Here is a 15418-nt window from a genome sequence, read left to right on the forward strand (position 1 = left end):
GAGGCACCTCTATGAAGCATCAAGAGATCTCGGAGCAATTTGCTTCCCGATTCGGTAGCTCAGGTTCTTCCCCTCAGAGCAATAACGTTCTGAGTGTTGCACATAGAATTATGTATTACAAAAAGCAGCATCAAAAAAGAAAGAAGCTGTGGGAATTGACACCGACAGAGGAAGACAGCATGACAGGCACAACTTTGAAAAAAGTCAATGAATTTTAGAATAATAAATTCTAATATAGGATATCTCTTACATCACTTAATTAGCATTTTCTACTCAGATGTGTCTCAGATTGAAGTATTTGAAATAAATCATTGGATCCAACTACATGCCTTTAAGTACAGGTATCTTTTCCAACTTCATCCACCTTCAGAAATGGATGTTATCTCAATCATATACAGCAGAGGCTAAGGTATTTAATCACACTTCAATGAACAGTGGCAGTGAGTTTTTTTTTTATTTTGAATTCATCTTAGATATTGCCATTATGGAAACACTAACCATTTATACCCAGCAGATTCACCATGAAGGGACAACAGCTCCACTGGCTTCCCATGTCCCTCACTTGATCCCAGCCGATGTGGGAATGGGAAAGACAAGAGTTTTGCAAGGGATGATGGCAACTTGCACTAGAGAAAAAACGCATGAAGAAAGTGGCAAATTACATATGGCTTTACACTGACTGATTTGAAGGCACAGTGTGTAGCACACTCCGAAAGCACCAGCTGTTGAGTATAAAACACTTGACACTGCTGAGACATTTGGAAGCCAAACATCGAACACCAAAAGAGAAACTTAAGGGGTTTTCATCCAAGAAAATCTGAAGCCTTAGAGGGAAGAATTAACTGGATTTGATTACTCAAACTGGCAATATCAACATGAAGCACTTCGGCCTTCTTATTTGGCATCTCTGCGAATCATGCAGCCTTACAAAAGACAGTGTTGCTGGAGGTCTTTGCGCAATAGTCAACTTCAAGATGCAGAGAGCCGTAAGCAACAGCATGCAGTATATTGTCCCACTGTGCCATCTGGCACTGGGTTAACGTGTCTATCAGTGACTGCCTTCACTCCTGACAAGCTATTACTCAGCTACGTAACTGACAGGTCAATTGCAGTCTGCTTTCATTTGTAAGCTGTTTACCCAAAAGTTACCATTTTTTAAAGTTATATTCTGACTCAAAGAAATGTTTATTTCAAGAAGCATTTTTCAAATGTTTTAGACTTACAAATTTTGCTGCAGTAAGATCTAACAAAGAAGCATATATGAAATATTACAGTTACAGCAGTTGTTTATTAAGGACCTCACACAAACAAACTTTTAATGCTAAGTCCATACGATTACGTCATTTCATGCACACTGTCAAGGGCTTGATAGCAACATTTCTGCCTACAGGCTTGTTAGGCAAATTGTCCGTGTACCAGTTATTCTTGCAGTTCCGGCAGACTCCAGCAGCAATTCTGAATGCAAACCTTTCAGAAGACAGCTTCTCTTCACCCACACACAAAGGTGAAGAGATGTTGATTTCTGTTTGACAACAATCAACATTACAGCTCAACCTAGTCAAACTTTAAGTTAATTTTCCATCAAACCTAAGCAAATCACAATTATATTCATGGCTCACATCCTACAATATGGGACTGAATGTTCTGCTTTCCATTATGGATCAACAAAACCCCCAGCGATGGGAATGGCAGTCTAGCAAGCAGATGACTCGCTGCACAGATGGATTAAGAGACTTAAGAAATCGCTATTTGCAAACATTCACAGGAATTAAAAAGTAATTGTAAGGCAAACAACAACTAAAAAATCAAAACTAAAAGAGAGTAAAGCATACTCCAAACTGTTCACAAACAGTATGCCAACAAAGGGGGAAAAATACTTTTTGGTGGCTTCTTTTAGCTTTTTTACACATTCCTGTGTCTCTTCTTATGGATTAAAGGAACCAATGAACTAAGTTTATTGACATTCAACTACCAGCATGAAAACCAAAACAAGATCACCATCCAGTATAGTGCCCGCTATGGGAGGCTTAAGAGCTCCTCTGATGTCTCCTACCTATGAAACTTTTCAACATGTTATCTTGAATGACTAATCTTTGGTAAAACATTCAAAAACTAACTGCAAATGAAATTAAGATCTTCAAAAAGTACTCTGTAGAACAGAAGATCACAGAACATTAAAGAAGCTAATAAATACAAACTGCTGCTGCTCCACCTTTTTCCTCTAGGAATGAGTAGTAGTCTACCCAGCCCAAATCTTTAGTAATTACTTCCACACAGGACTGTAGTATTGATTTCTCTAAAGCACACAGAGGGCCAGGATTGCTTTAGCATCATTTGAGAGAGAAGCCTCAAAAAAGCAGTGGCTGCTGAAGAAAAACATTTACTTCCTTTGCAAAAAATCCAAATTGTCAGAACTATGAAGTTCACAAGTGAGCCTTTCCCTAGCTTCTACATTCATTTTATCATATACAATGACAGCCATTAATAATCTGTATTTCCTTGTTGTTAGTAGTAATAAATATGACCTCACAATCCATCAAAGCTAATGAATCTGTCTTGGATTCTTTAAGCATGCTACTATTATAAATAAATAACAGTGGCTTTAATACAGGGCTACACAAGGGCAGACTTTGACCCTTTGATATCTCTATATTCCCAATGATGTAATGTACAAAAAAAAAAAAGCAGAAAGCATTTATTCCTTTATGTATCAAGTGCTGCTTCAAGAAACAGATCAATGATCATCAAGGTTTAGTTAGGAATGCTATCACACTGTTAGACAAATGATACCACTCATAGGAAAAATAAGTTTATTTTCTGTATGCAGTAAACCTGCTCAGCTATGACCTTCTCTTCTTTTGCAGAGAGGATGCCTCTTAATAGCTAAGAGGAGATTAAATACAATTGGCCAGACTGTAATGCAGGGTTGGCTGCACTGTTGCACGAAGAATTTAGTGTAAAACCTCCCTGCCATAAGGCAGATAAACTATCAACTTTGAAGGTTGCTCTTAAACACATCAGTGCTGTCTACAAAGTAGCAGTTCATTTGGATTACTTTATCTGCAAGACAGAACATTACTTAAAAAACAAACCCAAAACACATCCAGTGATATTATGCTTGGCAAACAAGACCACAACACATTCCTTGTGGAACTTGTGTCATAGGTTTCCACAGTAACAACAAATGCAAATCTATGATGAAAGCTGAATGTACAGAATTTGGTTAATTATAAACTGATTATATTTTAAGATTATTTCATTTTCTCTATTGATCTGTTGCACAGTAACAAAAATTGCTTGTTGTACACTTTAACTGAAAATGTCTCATACACAAGCACTTTTTTGGGGAAAAAAAGTGTAAGAAAACAAAGCTACTGCTATCAGAGAATTCAAGAGCAAACCCAACATTGATTGCTAGAGCTGCTCATAAGCTTTAATATACCCTTTTCAAGCACACAGTAATAAAATGCCTTATAAAATACAGCAGTGAAGATGGTTTTGAATAAAGAAAAGAGAAAGCAAAGGGAAGGGAAAAGGGACAAGCTTTGTGTATTTTTTTTCTGTTTATATTCAAGTGCATCTTTGCTTCTTACAACCACCCTCAAGAAAGGAGTCCTCTGGCCCAAACAGAGTAACCAAATAAATTAGTCATAGAAATTGGCAGGCTGTGAAATACACACATACACACAAGCCCAAAACAAAACAAAAGGAAAAAAAAAAACCTACCAAAGGATACATGGCATATCTGTGTAACTTGGCAGAATAAGAAAGGTGGTCAATGGATAAAAACACTGTGCTAAAAAGAAGAGAAGGGGTTTTACCTCTTTGTTTTGAGAGAGAGAAGTAAATACAATCTTTATACAATTCATACAAGAGGGAGGTGACTCTCCGGATATAAAGTGAGCAACTAAGCTATGAATTACAGCAAGCTTATAATTAAAAAGAGCTGGAAATCCTTAACCATTACTCTGTGCCCAGTCATTAATGCAGCCAGTTACATACTGCTGTCGTTAACATACCCATAAATTGTTTACCTAGCTACTGTTGTACAGCAATTCTGTATTTAAAATGTGATTCCAATTCATTGGATTGGAATTACCGTATGTTTTATATGTGGATGCTACAGTAATAGCAGAAGTAACAATAAAATGTGCTCAAAAAGTCATGGTAATTTAGAGGATAACTTCTTTAAGAGAATGATTATGTACAATACAGCGTTCAAGGAAACCTCACAGGTTCTGTACATCCTTCCCTAAAGAACACAGCAGCTCTTTTGTCACGAGACACCACTGAGACAGAATAAAGAAGTCTGACGGCAGCGCAGGTTCATGCCAAGTCCCATAATGAACAAATGATGACCAAGAAAAAAAAAAAACCTTAGATCTTAGCTCCAGCCTGACTAAGCAGAGCATTTTCTACAAAAATAACAAACCTACTTCAATAGTTTGAGAGTGCTAATATCAAGATTAATATGGCAATATGCAAGCTTTCTATTTTTACTATAAAAACCATTGCACTTGTGTTGCTCAACAAAATTCTTTATGGTAGCTCTCCAATATACAGTTTTGTCCCCGTATAACCAATACAGAAGACTACAAGCCTGTCCTTTGATTTTATAGCAAATCGACTCCTAAATTATAGCTTCTTAATTACTGAAAAATTGAATGAGTTTCTGTGCCAAGCTGCTTACCCATCCTGTGCTTTGTTTTCTGCACGGTCTCTAACTCCAGAGCTTCAGATTTTGTATGTCCCATGTGCTTGGAATAACATTTGATGCGTACTTTTGGTATGCTGAAAATTCCTTTATATCGCTGAAATGTGATATAAATTGTATTTTTCTTTAGAATCGGCACAACACACTTTTCTTTCAAACCTACTTCAGAACTGAAAAATAATGTCTTATTCTATGCTTCTAGCTAAAGGTAAACTGCAAAATAATACTAGATGACTACACTTCCATTCAGATAGAGAAAAAAAGACTGATATCAGCCTAGGAAAGAAAGGCTTGTTTCTACTTGCTCTATTCTTCCTTTCCTACCTATAGCAAAATGAAAACAGAAAAAGTGAGAGGGAGAGAGAATAATTTTGTAAATTTTTCCTGTTACAGCTAGCCACTCCTCATCACAGCCAGGACAGCTGGGACTAATCAAGGGCCTGAATGAAATAACACAGGCATCCTACCACATAAAGACTTTAAAACAGAAGCCTATAGTAATTTCAGAGTATTTTTTTCTTATTAGTAGATATTAAAGTTGGATGTATCTTTAAACGTGGTAAAAAAACATACCCTATATTATGATTAGCACCAAGTTTCCTTCCTGATGATGACGTACACTAAAAAAAACACAAACAAAAGAAAACAAGTTTACTTTTTTACACATAATGGGAAAAAAAGATTATTAACTGTCCAAAGGGAGAGACAGATGCTTTTTTATTACAATACAAATTTGTAATTAACTATGACATGCTTTCTTAAATACATTAAAGATCCCTGTACGTACTCTGCTCATGTTCCTACTTCTTTTCCTCAGGTACTCAATAATCTGAAAATAACTGTTGTGCTGTAGTCCTGTTCTTCCAGAAACCCCGCTTAATCTCTTTTCTGTTTACAGGCTAATTACATGTGAACAAATAGCCTAGAACACCACGTGCTGTAATTAACAGCAAGATGCTGCCACAAGCCTCAGGTTTCATTTTGTCCCCGTTCTCAAAAATAGACACGTGGTTCCCCTTTTCCATTTCTTTATGTTATTTTCAATCCACCAAACTAACACAAATCAGTTTTTAAAGTCTTATCCCCTCCTGTTCTTAATAATTCAGTGGGAACATTATCAACACCTGGTGCTTTATTGTTCCTGGGTGTTCTGGTCACCTCTTGGTTCTTCTACAAATGGCTCAGCTGGCTGGAAAATTGCTGTTTGTTCGCCTTTACCCATTTCACCATTAAAGAGATCATTAAAATACTCCCTCCATCTTTCTGTAATTGCATTCTTTGTAACAAAGTTTTCCATTTTTGTCCTTTATCTGACTCATGCACAGTTCACATCCTTGTCTCAAATGCTGATATCCCAATAAAATGGTCTGAAGTTATCTTATTACGCTGCCACTTCAACTGCACAGAGCCATTTTTGTGCCATACTATCTTTTTGCTGAATCATTTGCATTACCAGAAAACTTATGGACGTCACAAAATCCTTGCCGCATATCACTGTTCAATTGCTTTCTTATACTCCTCAACAGAAACTGTTTATTTTTTTCTTAGAGTTCTTTCTATTGTTTTCTCCTGCTCTTTTATTTACTGCAAATGTTTTCCAGCTGATATAAAATTGTTGCACAATGTTTCCACCTGTCTCCTTGGTGTTCAGGTCTCCATTTTGTTTCTCAAAGGCAAGTGTTACACTTAGAACTTCTCTCTTCATTAAAACAACTCAGTCATTATTTTTTAAAACACTAAGATACATCTGGAGCATCTACCTTTAGCAGATTTGTTCACTGATAGCTTTGAAGTATCATATAATTCCTGGTAAATTCCACATATGCATTGCAAAGGATACAGGTGTTAACTTTAGTAGATTTTTAACCAACTTTTCTAGGACGTGGGACATCACATGGAACCGTGTATGCATCACAATTACCTAAAAGTAGCATTACAAAGTTTACTCAGATTTTGCAGTTCACTTGGAAAGATACTGTGGAAACCCCACGGTGCTATTGTTTTCAATTTCATGACTCCAGATGAATAAAAAAGCATCCCAGGAAGTTTCTAGATTCCTCCTTCAGTAAGTTTACATGGTAGCAGGTATTTCTAAATGCTGACACAAGCTACCCATCTCTTTTCCAGTGCTTATGCAGTGCTTTTCTCACACTATTTCATTCCTTTGTGTACAATGATGCCAGTAAGTTGTTCACACAAGAAAACTCCAGCAGTTCTGCCTATAGTCATGGACATCCAGAATCTCTCATAACAAAGGCTATGAATTAACTTCCTCTGTGAATTGCAGAACACAATGTGCTTCACTACAAAATTTTATTATAACACATGCAAAGCAATGTGTTTCTTCACACTTCTTGAAGAGTGACAAAAATAAGAATCCTGAGGCAAAAAATATTGAAAACTTCACCCCAGATTACACGATGTTAGCAAAAATAGTCTAACTTATCGATTTTTTGGAAAAATCTTCCTCAGTGCCAGAGCGTTTCCCCTTCCCGCTGTGGCTGCCAGGCCCACTCTCCCCTCCAACCTCCCACGCGCGGCCTGAGGCGAAGCCCCGCTTTCTGCCAGGCTTTCCCCCAGCTCTCCCTGCGAGAGCCGCCCACCCTGACACCCGTTTCTGCCGAGCCTTGTAACCCTCAGCCTCTCCGTGTCCTTGGGCTCTGTCACTGCCCATCTCACGACGACTCCCCGCCGCCATTCCCCTGCGGGGCTCCTCAGCAGCGCGGCAGGCAGCGGGAGACACGGCTCCCTGCCCCGCCCACAGCCTCCGCGGCCTCCCTCGTTCTCTTTTTAAACTCTGTGTAGGCATAGCAGCCGAAATGTACCACAAAAGCGTCCGCACCCCCCCACAACAGCCTCAGGCAGGACCCGCGCAGCCCCGCTCCAGCCCGCCGAGCACCTCAGAGGAGGAGGAGGAGGAGGAGGAGGAGGAGGAGGAGGAGGAGGAGGAGGAGCCGAGCCGCCCCGCCCCGCCCCGGCGCCCCCGCCTCCCTGCCCTTGATTCCGCACTTTCGTCACGCCCGCGGCGTCACGATCCTCGCCTAGCAACTGGCCGCCGTCGCCGAACGCCGAGCTGCCCCGCCGGTGCCGCGGAGCCGCGCCGCCTTTCCCTTCCATTTCACCTTCGAGCTGCCAAAACCGACGGCGAATCTGCCTGCCGCCGGAAGCCAGCCCAGCCTCTGCTCTGCCAGCGGAAGCGGAAGCGTCGCCATTTTGTTTCGGGTGATGGCGACTGTGGTACTCTGGAGCTGGGGAGTTTAGTGCGGGCCCGGCCTTCTGGGGGACTCGCTTCTCGGACAGTCGTTGTTACTGCGAGTTTCCTCCTCCTCGCTGCATCCCCTGGTGATGTACGGAGGGGTCGGAGGTTCTCGACGGACTGCAGAAGAAGCAGGCCCGCCGCCCCTAATGTTGTTGTCAGGCGGGGGAGCGGTCCCCGGGCCCCCCGGAGGAGGTGGAGGAGGAGGTGGAGGTGGGAATAGCCGTGTGGAGCTGCTGGTGTTCGGCTATGCCTGCAAGCTGTTTCGAGATGATGAGAAGGCTCAGTACCAGGAGCAGGGGCGACACCTTATTCCTTGGATGGGAGACCCCAAGATCATGATCGATAGGTCGGTGTAACACAACCCCCAGACTCTGCTGCGAGATCTCCTGTTGTAGCCTCTTTCTGTTCCTCCCCTTATGCTGTGGGCAGGTGAGGGCGGGGGATGAGCAAAGGGCTCACTCTGGCAGACGCGTGGGGATCTTCTTCACTGGCAGAGATGGAGGGCAGCCCCTCCTGGTAGAGTGCTTCGAGTGCTGCTTTTGTAACGCTGCAGGGCCGCCCCCCCGGCAGCGGGAACTTGGGGTTCCCCGCTCTGGCAGTGCTGGGAGGTTCCCCTCCTTCTGACAGTCAGTGTGGCTGGGGTCTCTCTGCTCCACTTGTTAGGGTAGGGTTTACAGGGTGGAGTGGAGGGCGGGAGTTATCTGTTCCTTTTCAATGCAAACCACAAACATCATCTTTTCTCACTTGGAAACCAAGGGAGCCTTATTGCATGGGAATACTTATTAGGCACTTTATGTGTTCTCTAAGCGAGAAGGGCTCAGTGTGGGGAGCGGAAAGGTGTCTGTCCCCCTTAGGGGAAATGCGGTTTTCTTATTTCTCCTACGTAATCTGGCTGTAGGCTGTTGATGGGATACCCCAAGAGCAATTCTTGGCCTAATTACTTTTTCCTTGTGCCGTGATTCACTGTATTAGGCAGAATGGCTTTGATTTTGGGTGCTTGCTTTTCAAATTTTGTCAGGGATGGCTTGTTTTGGTTGTTCTGCAGTAGGTACAGGTTCATGGCCAGAGAGAGTAATAGAATCTGCTTTGATGTTTCTTCTGGTCTCTAAGTTGTTTCAGCAGTACAGGCTGGGATTTAGAAATAAATTCATTCAGAACGAATTTTCTGAATATTTTCCTGGAGAGAGAGCAAATGGGTGGTCAGGTTGGGTATATTTGAGTGGAGCACTGAAAGTACAATCTAAAAGTTGTGGCTGACCCTGAAAACCTCAGTGGGAAAGATGGAAGGATTTTGGTTTGAAAAGGATCACATGACATACTATAGATATTTGTTCCCTCAATTTCATCATTGCTTTGGTGCTATATGTCATGCTTCTTGTTTTGATTTAACAACTGGATTTGGCTTGGAAAAATATCAGTAAGGGAAGGTCTTTTCATTTCCTTGTATAAGACTGGAGAGAAAAAAGAAATGCCCTTGCACTATTTTGGGGTTTACACCATTAATGATTTTTATGATTTAAATTAATTTCTTGAATTGGAATGAACACAAAGGTGAAAAAACAACCATAAATGTTTGTAGCTATGCATAATTTCTGACTTTAATGAGAAGTGTTACACTTCTAATCCAAATCACTTTTGTGACAGATTTCATTAGTAGGTAGAGGCCATTTTTGTGGTCCTGTGCAACAGTAACCCAATTTACAGTCGTTACAGAAATTGTTGGGAGCAAAAACTAAGTATGTGCATGTATGTACATGTAATACCAAAAAATCTAAATAACATACATTTGTAAGTTAAGGGAGCTTGCAATTACTAATCTTATAAACTCCTTTGGAAGCTTAGATTCTTTTTATCTCCAGCAGCAGGAAGTCTTCATTTTCACCATTTTGAGAAAAGCACATTGCTATGAGAAGACATGGGTTGAAGTTTGCCTGTGGACAGAGCTTGATTAACCAGACCTACGTGTTTCATTAACTTTTTGCTATAAGAATATTTACTTTCTTTGTTTTTGGTCTAGCAAGTTGGCACAAGTCAAGAGTTGTGTGTGGGAAGACACCTCAGCGGAGTCGAGTTTACTGTCACTTTTCAATCAGTTTCTCTTACTGATGCATAAACATTATCCCAATGCAGTGCTTTTCCTGCAAATAAAATTGTTTCTGCTTAGTGGAAAGGAACTGTACGTCATTGATCTTTGCCGTTTTTACGGTGAACCTCCTTAAATTGCATGTATATGTTACTGTTCCTATGTATGTGTGTCTCTCTATCACATAACCCAGAACTTATTTCCTCAGCCAAATGGCTAGGGGCCGAGCCTAGCCATGATTTTACCTCCAATGGACGCAAGTTTCTATGGTGAAGATATCTCCTGAGAGTTCGGGACTAGCAGAAAGAAGCGAGGAAATTTCGACCGTTTGGTTCTTACGGATAGGTATTTATGTATTCGGGTTTGTGTGAATGTAAGCTATTTGACTTTCCAGAAAAACGTATTTTGCAAGTGACATTGATTGGTTGGTTGAAGCACGTACGGTAAGAGCTGTTAAGGAAATGGATCCCACTTAAACTATTAAAGGATACCTTTGCCTTTAATTGTAATAATTTATTAGTTTCTTTGAGAGGAATTTAGACTATTAAACAAATTTTCGATAGATGGTGACAAATGATTAGCAAAATTAAACGTAACTTCTAAAAGGAAATATGCTTTAACGTATAAGTATTTTTTTTTCATTTTTAATGGGTAAGTATTTAAGTAGTCACATAAACCCAAGCCCTAAGTTTTTTGCATTGACCAGCTGTTTCATCTTGCAGGTACGATGGGCGTGGTCACCTGCATGACCTTTCTGAATATGATGCTGAATATTCCACATGGAACAGAGATTATCAATTGTCCGAAGAGGAAGCTAGAATAGAAGCCCTCTGTGATGAAGAGAGGTATTTAGCCTTGCATACGGACTTGCTTGAGGAGGAGGCGAGGCAAGGTATTGCTCAAGGAAACTTCCTGAGTTTAGCACATGTTTAAATAAATAATTATGAAATTAAATTTACTCCTAATTTTATACTCTCTTTTTCTGATGTTATCTTGACAGTACCCAGTGGATTCGAAAAACGGGAGTCTTTGCGTATGTGAGAGGACCTCAGGATAGTTTAAATATAGATCCACACAGAAATTGCCCAGATTCTGAGGGCAGACTGGGATTTCAGACCCCAAAAAACCCAAAATAAACACATTCTGCTTCTTTTTTAGTGTTGTATAAATGAAATTCTGTGCTCTGGTATGCATAATTACATTAGAATGTTTTAACCCGCAGCCTTTATCTCTTCAGGAAGAAATAAATGGTCAGCATATGTACATGCTGTGTTTTTCTATTCAATTTTTAATGACAGTTAAAATGATTAGGTGAAAACTTCTCATTTAAAAACTAAAGTAAGAAATTACTTTTTTTTTTTTTTTTTAAACAAATTAGCTTTTAAATATGTTCTAATGATGGGTAATTGCATTTTTGTTCAAGAGGAGGAATATAAAAGACTGAGTGAAGCTTTGGCAGAGGATGGTACCTATAACGCAGTGGGATTCCGTTATGGCAGTGATTATTATGACCCTTCAGAACCCACTGAGGAGGAGGAGCATCAGCCTGCAAAACAAAGAGGTAAGGGGTAAAAATAGCAAGGGTTAATTGAGAGGAAGAACATAGCACCTCTGTGTCTCTCACTTGCAGTTGAAGGTTGACTATGTGTGTTTCATTAAAATGCAGGTAAAAAATCTCAAAGAATTTCAGCAAAGTCTTTACGGAACTGTGTTACTGAGTTTTTGCAAACTTCGCTCCTGATGTGCTTAGATGTTTTCCTGCTACAGCACAGTCAATGCTACAATAGTCAGGATAGGAAATTTGGTTCTGCTGTCTTGCAGATCCTTATTCAGAAAAAACTAGTAATTCATCACATGGCTGTCTGTTAACACTATGTTTCTTGGTCAAGAAGGAAAAGATCATTACAAACATAGAATAGTAATTAACAAGAATATACATTTTTTTAAGTTTAGATTTTGTCATCTTAATAATTATAAATGAGTCTGTCTTCAAGACAGTGTGCCTCTCTCTGTGATCTTAACAAATGCAGAATTCAGGTTCTCATGTTCCCATCTTTAATTATGATAACTTTGCATTTTTAATGTGAAGTCTTAAGGAAGTGTTACTGAACTATGTGTTAGTAAAGTTAGAATTGTTAATAATTAACAATTGGGTTGTCTAACTACATGTTGGTGGGTTACCGTAGTGTGAGATGTGCTTTGTTTTAACAAGGTGTGTGCTACAATGCAGGATCATTTTAGGTGTTTTTTGCTGCTGTGTGTGAGAGGTTGTGTCAGGGCAGTGTCCGTGCTGCTTGCATTCTACCAAGGGGGGTTTCTCCTGTACTCTTCAGTACTGATGCTGAATTGCATTGTCTTTTCTGGAGTTTATTTCATTTGGTTTATTTCCATTTGTCTGGTAGATTCCATGACCAAATAGTTTTGAAGTTCTCCTTGCATACAGGTTTTGAATGTTCCTTGTCATAGGGGTGTTTTTCATGTTGTGTGGAGCTGTGTATATATAGGGATAGGCCTACTGAAAAATTGGAAGTGATAGAGAAGAACATGTTTGTAGTTTGGCTCCCCCATCTATCTCTACTGCATAGAGATTAAAAAGATGAATGCCCTTTCCCTATTGGTCACTAAAAAGGGAATCTGCTGAACCTTATAGGGCATCTGTATTGTAGGAGGCCTTTGCAAAACTGCGTGAAAATGTGCCATAATGTGACAGAATCTACCTTTGATCAACTGTATAAGGAATAAATAAAAATTCCAGTTTCATTTGGTAAGAGAGCTGTCATGAGTTCAAGTTGTGTCTGGGTTGCTTCACATTATTTTTCTTTCCTAGAATGATGAGATATCTAGAATAATGTATTTCAGCCTTAATGAAGTTATATCTTTAGGAATAATGCTAAAATGTGATGACTTAGTCATTGGCAAAGAGATATAACTACCCAGTCTTCCAGCAAGTTAATATTTAGTTAATTAATATTTGATGCAGCATGAAGTGTCATGCTAAGCTATTACAAAATCTTGTGGTGTAATGTGAGAATTCTCAGTGCTGCTGACGAGAAGTAGAGGTCCTCATAGCAGGTCATTGGAACATCGTCTCAGTTATGAGCTTTCTTACCAAACTCTTTATCTTCTAGAAGATTTTTAGTGATGATAGATAACAAAGGGGCATTTTCTAGTAACACTTGATAGTACTTGGGGCAAAAGTGAGATAGAAACATGAGTATTATATTTTGCTGTAGTTGAACTGTACGGACTTAATAGATTGCTATATGGTAACAATTTCCAATAATACGGGACTATAAATTTACGGGAGTAAAATCCAGTATTGGAGGATGCAGATAACAGTAATGTGAATTACAAGCTGTAATTCTGTCAACACTTCAAGTGTTAGCTGGAGCTGCTGCCAAAAGAAGCAGTCCTATTCTACTTTGCTGCTTCTTCCTAAATTCCTAAAATTTCTGTGTACCTTTGTGGAGTTAAACTACTTGAGTTCATTTAAAGAAAACAACCTGCCGGACAGCAACAAAAAAGTTAACTCTCTTTCTTGCATGGGTAAGAGCTTGTATGCAGTAATTGCTGTGACATCTCATGCATGATTAGGCTGCTCTGCTGTCTGTGACCATAGTTCCCATAGTCGGGTTTTCATGCAGTTTGTGCTATCTAATTTGTTAGGATAAAACTGGAATACATTTTTCTCTTAAAGCTATAGAATAGGTAATACTAAAAGTTACTTTAGAAAATAAACATTCCACTTCAATTATAAAAATTTGTAAAGCAAAATATTTTCAGAGGAACATTTCTGGTATACAAGTAACAGAATGTAATATAAATTAGCCCTTATAAAAGGATAACTGTTTTAGATAAGTAGTTCATGTGATAAATCTGTTAAATATTTGGATATGTTAAACTTGATATAAGAGGAACCATACCAACTTTAGACTGAACTCACAGATGAATGGCAACATTTATTTTAATAAATTATTAAGGCAACTACTGGTTTATCTCTGTAGGTGATGAAAGTGGATTTTAGCCTCCTGTACAACTTTCATTAGGGTTAGGACGCTGATGAAAGTACTTGGATTTGTTTGCATAGGCTGAAATGATTGATTAACAGGGAACTGAATTCAAACAGACCAGCTGTATGGGTCTTAACAGCTTTAGAGATATTGGATATCTGTCATATTTTAATCCTTGTCAGGAAGGGATTCACCCAGTGCATAGAAAATGGTTCCCCTTGATTTTGCATAGGTTTTCTTGTAAAAAACAAAAAGTAATGTTAATGGAACATTTCCGATTTGATTTGACATGTTCGTCTTCAGCACCATAGTCAGGGGTAAGGTTTATAGGGTATTATTCTTCCTAATACCTCTATTAAGACATAATTTATGCAATCTTAAATAAACTACATATAACACCAGGGAGAGGATCTGTATTTAAATGTCTCCAGTGCAAATGCTGGTTATAGTTTCATTTGATAAATTCCTTGATTGCACATCCTTTTAGATATAATTTATTTTAATAATTTTTTGTTAACATTTGGGTACTTTGACATGTTTTGTCCTATTGTATTTTATTCTGTCATTTCTTGTAGAAGCAGCTCAGACAGAAAATGTAGAAGAAAATGAAGAACCTTTTGTTGCCCCTCCGGGACTGAACGTACCTTCTGATGTGGAACTGGTATGTGTGTACATTTAACGCAACCTATATTTCTGTCAATTTTCAATGAGTTTATGGTGCTTTACTTATTTTTTTCCCCCCCTCCCCCCATTAACTTTAGTGTGGTACATTTTAAACTATTCTAAAATAGTAGCTTAATTTCAAATGTTCTTTCTTGAATTCTTGAGTTCTATCAACTCTCTTGAATCTTCTTTTTTACACTGAAATTATTGCAGTGCTTATGCTAAGTGCATTTAGTATCACTTGTGATATTAATTTAGATAATGCAGAAGAAAGGCAGTTGTTCTTGGAATGGATACTTACTGAGATGTCAAGGTTGACATTCCAAATGTAAAGGACCATTAAACCAAAAGATAGTTTCTGTTCAAGATTTTTTTCTGGATTCTTTTTAACTGAGACCCAGTCTGAAGGGGGTGGGAAGTGATCAAATATAAAAGCTGTGTTTAAGACTAGCCTATTCAAGGAGAAAAGCAATAGTTTATTTCTAGCAAATTCTGAAATAACTTGAAAGTATTAGCATATAGAAGCTCTTTCCTTCATGTGATGTTACTAGAATTTACTGCATAGTAAACTGTAAACTTAATTGCAACTTGTGTATTTTTCCTGAAGGGAGCTGAACAGTCGTCTGCTTGAGTACAGTTGTAACCATGAGGATTTTCAATTTATTTCAGGCTTCATAAAAGATACTGGG

The 15418-nt window shown here is 39.0% G+C and overlaps 1 protein-coding gene and 1 long non-coding RNA gene across 13 annotated transcripts in view; one reads left to right on the top strand and one right to left on the bottom strand.

Annotated features, from left to right (window-relative positions):
* Positions 1-487: 487 nt before the first annotated feature.
* Positions 488-7856, bottom strand: LOC148056083 (uncharacterized). Of its 4 annotated transcripts, XR_015704079.1 has the most exons (5): positions 7724-7856; positions 5288-5334; positions 4691-4811; positions 3727-3796; positions 1305-1522 (listed from the first exon to the last, which is right to left on the bottom strand). It is a non-coding gene; the product is annotated as an uncharacterized LOC148056083 (long non-coding RNA). The 4 variants fall into 4 exon arrangements; XR_015704082.1 differs by lacking the exons at positions 1305-1522; positions 3727-3796 and adding an exon at positions 488-626; XR_015704081.1 differs by lacking the exon at positions 3727-3796.
* Positions 7857-7930: 74 nt separating this feature from the next.
* The window catches only part of SFSWAP (splicing factor SWAP), a 51603-nt gene continuing 44115 nt past the window's right edge, over positions 7931-15418 (top strand). For 3 of the 9 annotated variants that reach the window (XM_009473212.2, XM_087754588.1, XM_009473227.2), the window contains exons 1-4: positions 7932-8319; positions 10779-10948; positions 11480-11617; positions 14642-14727. In XM_009473212.2, the coding sequence (XP_009471487.1) occupies positions 8060-8319; positions 10779-10948; positions 11480-11617; positions 14642-14727 (654 nt within the window). In that variant the 5' untranslated portion in view covers positions 7932-8059. Of the gene's footprint in view, positions 10949-11479; positions 11618-14641; positions 14728-15418 lie in introns of all 9 variants that reach the window. The other 6 variants (XR_015704078.1, XM_087754593.1, XM_087754589.1 and 3 more) reach the window with 5 other exon arrangements.

Source organism: Nipponia nippon, unplaced genomic scaffold (assembly GCF_047370975.1).
Source record: "Nipponia nippon isolate SJK-2023a ecotype South Korea unplaced genomic scaffold, ASM4737097v1 scaffold_18, whole genome shotgun sequence".
Taxonomy (NCBI): domain Eukaryota; kingdom Metazoa; phylum Chordata; class Aves; order Pelecaniformes; family Threskiornithidae; genus Nipponia; species Nipponia nippon.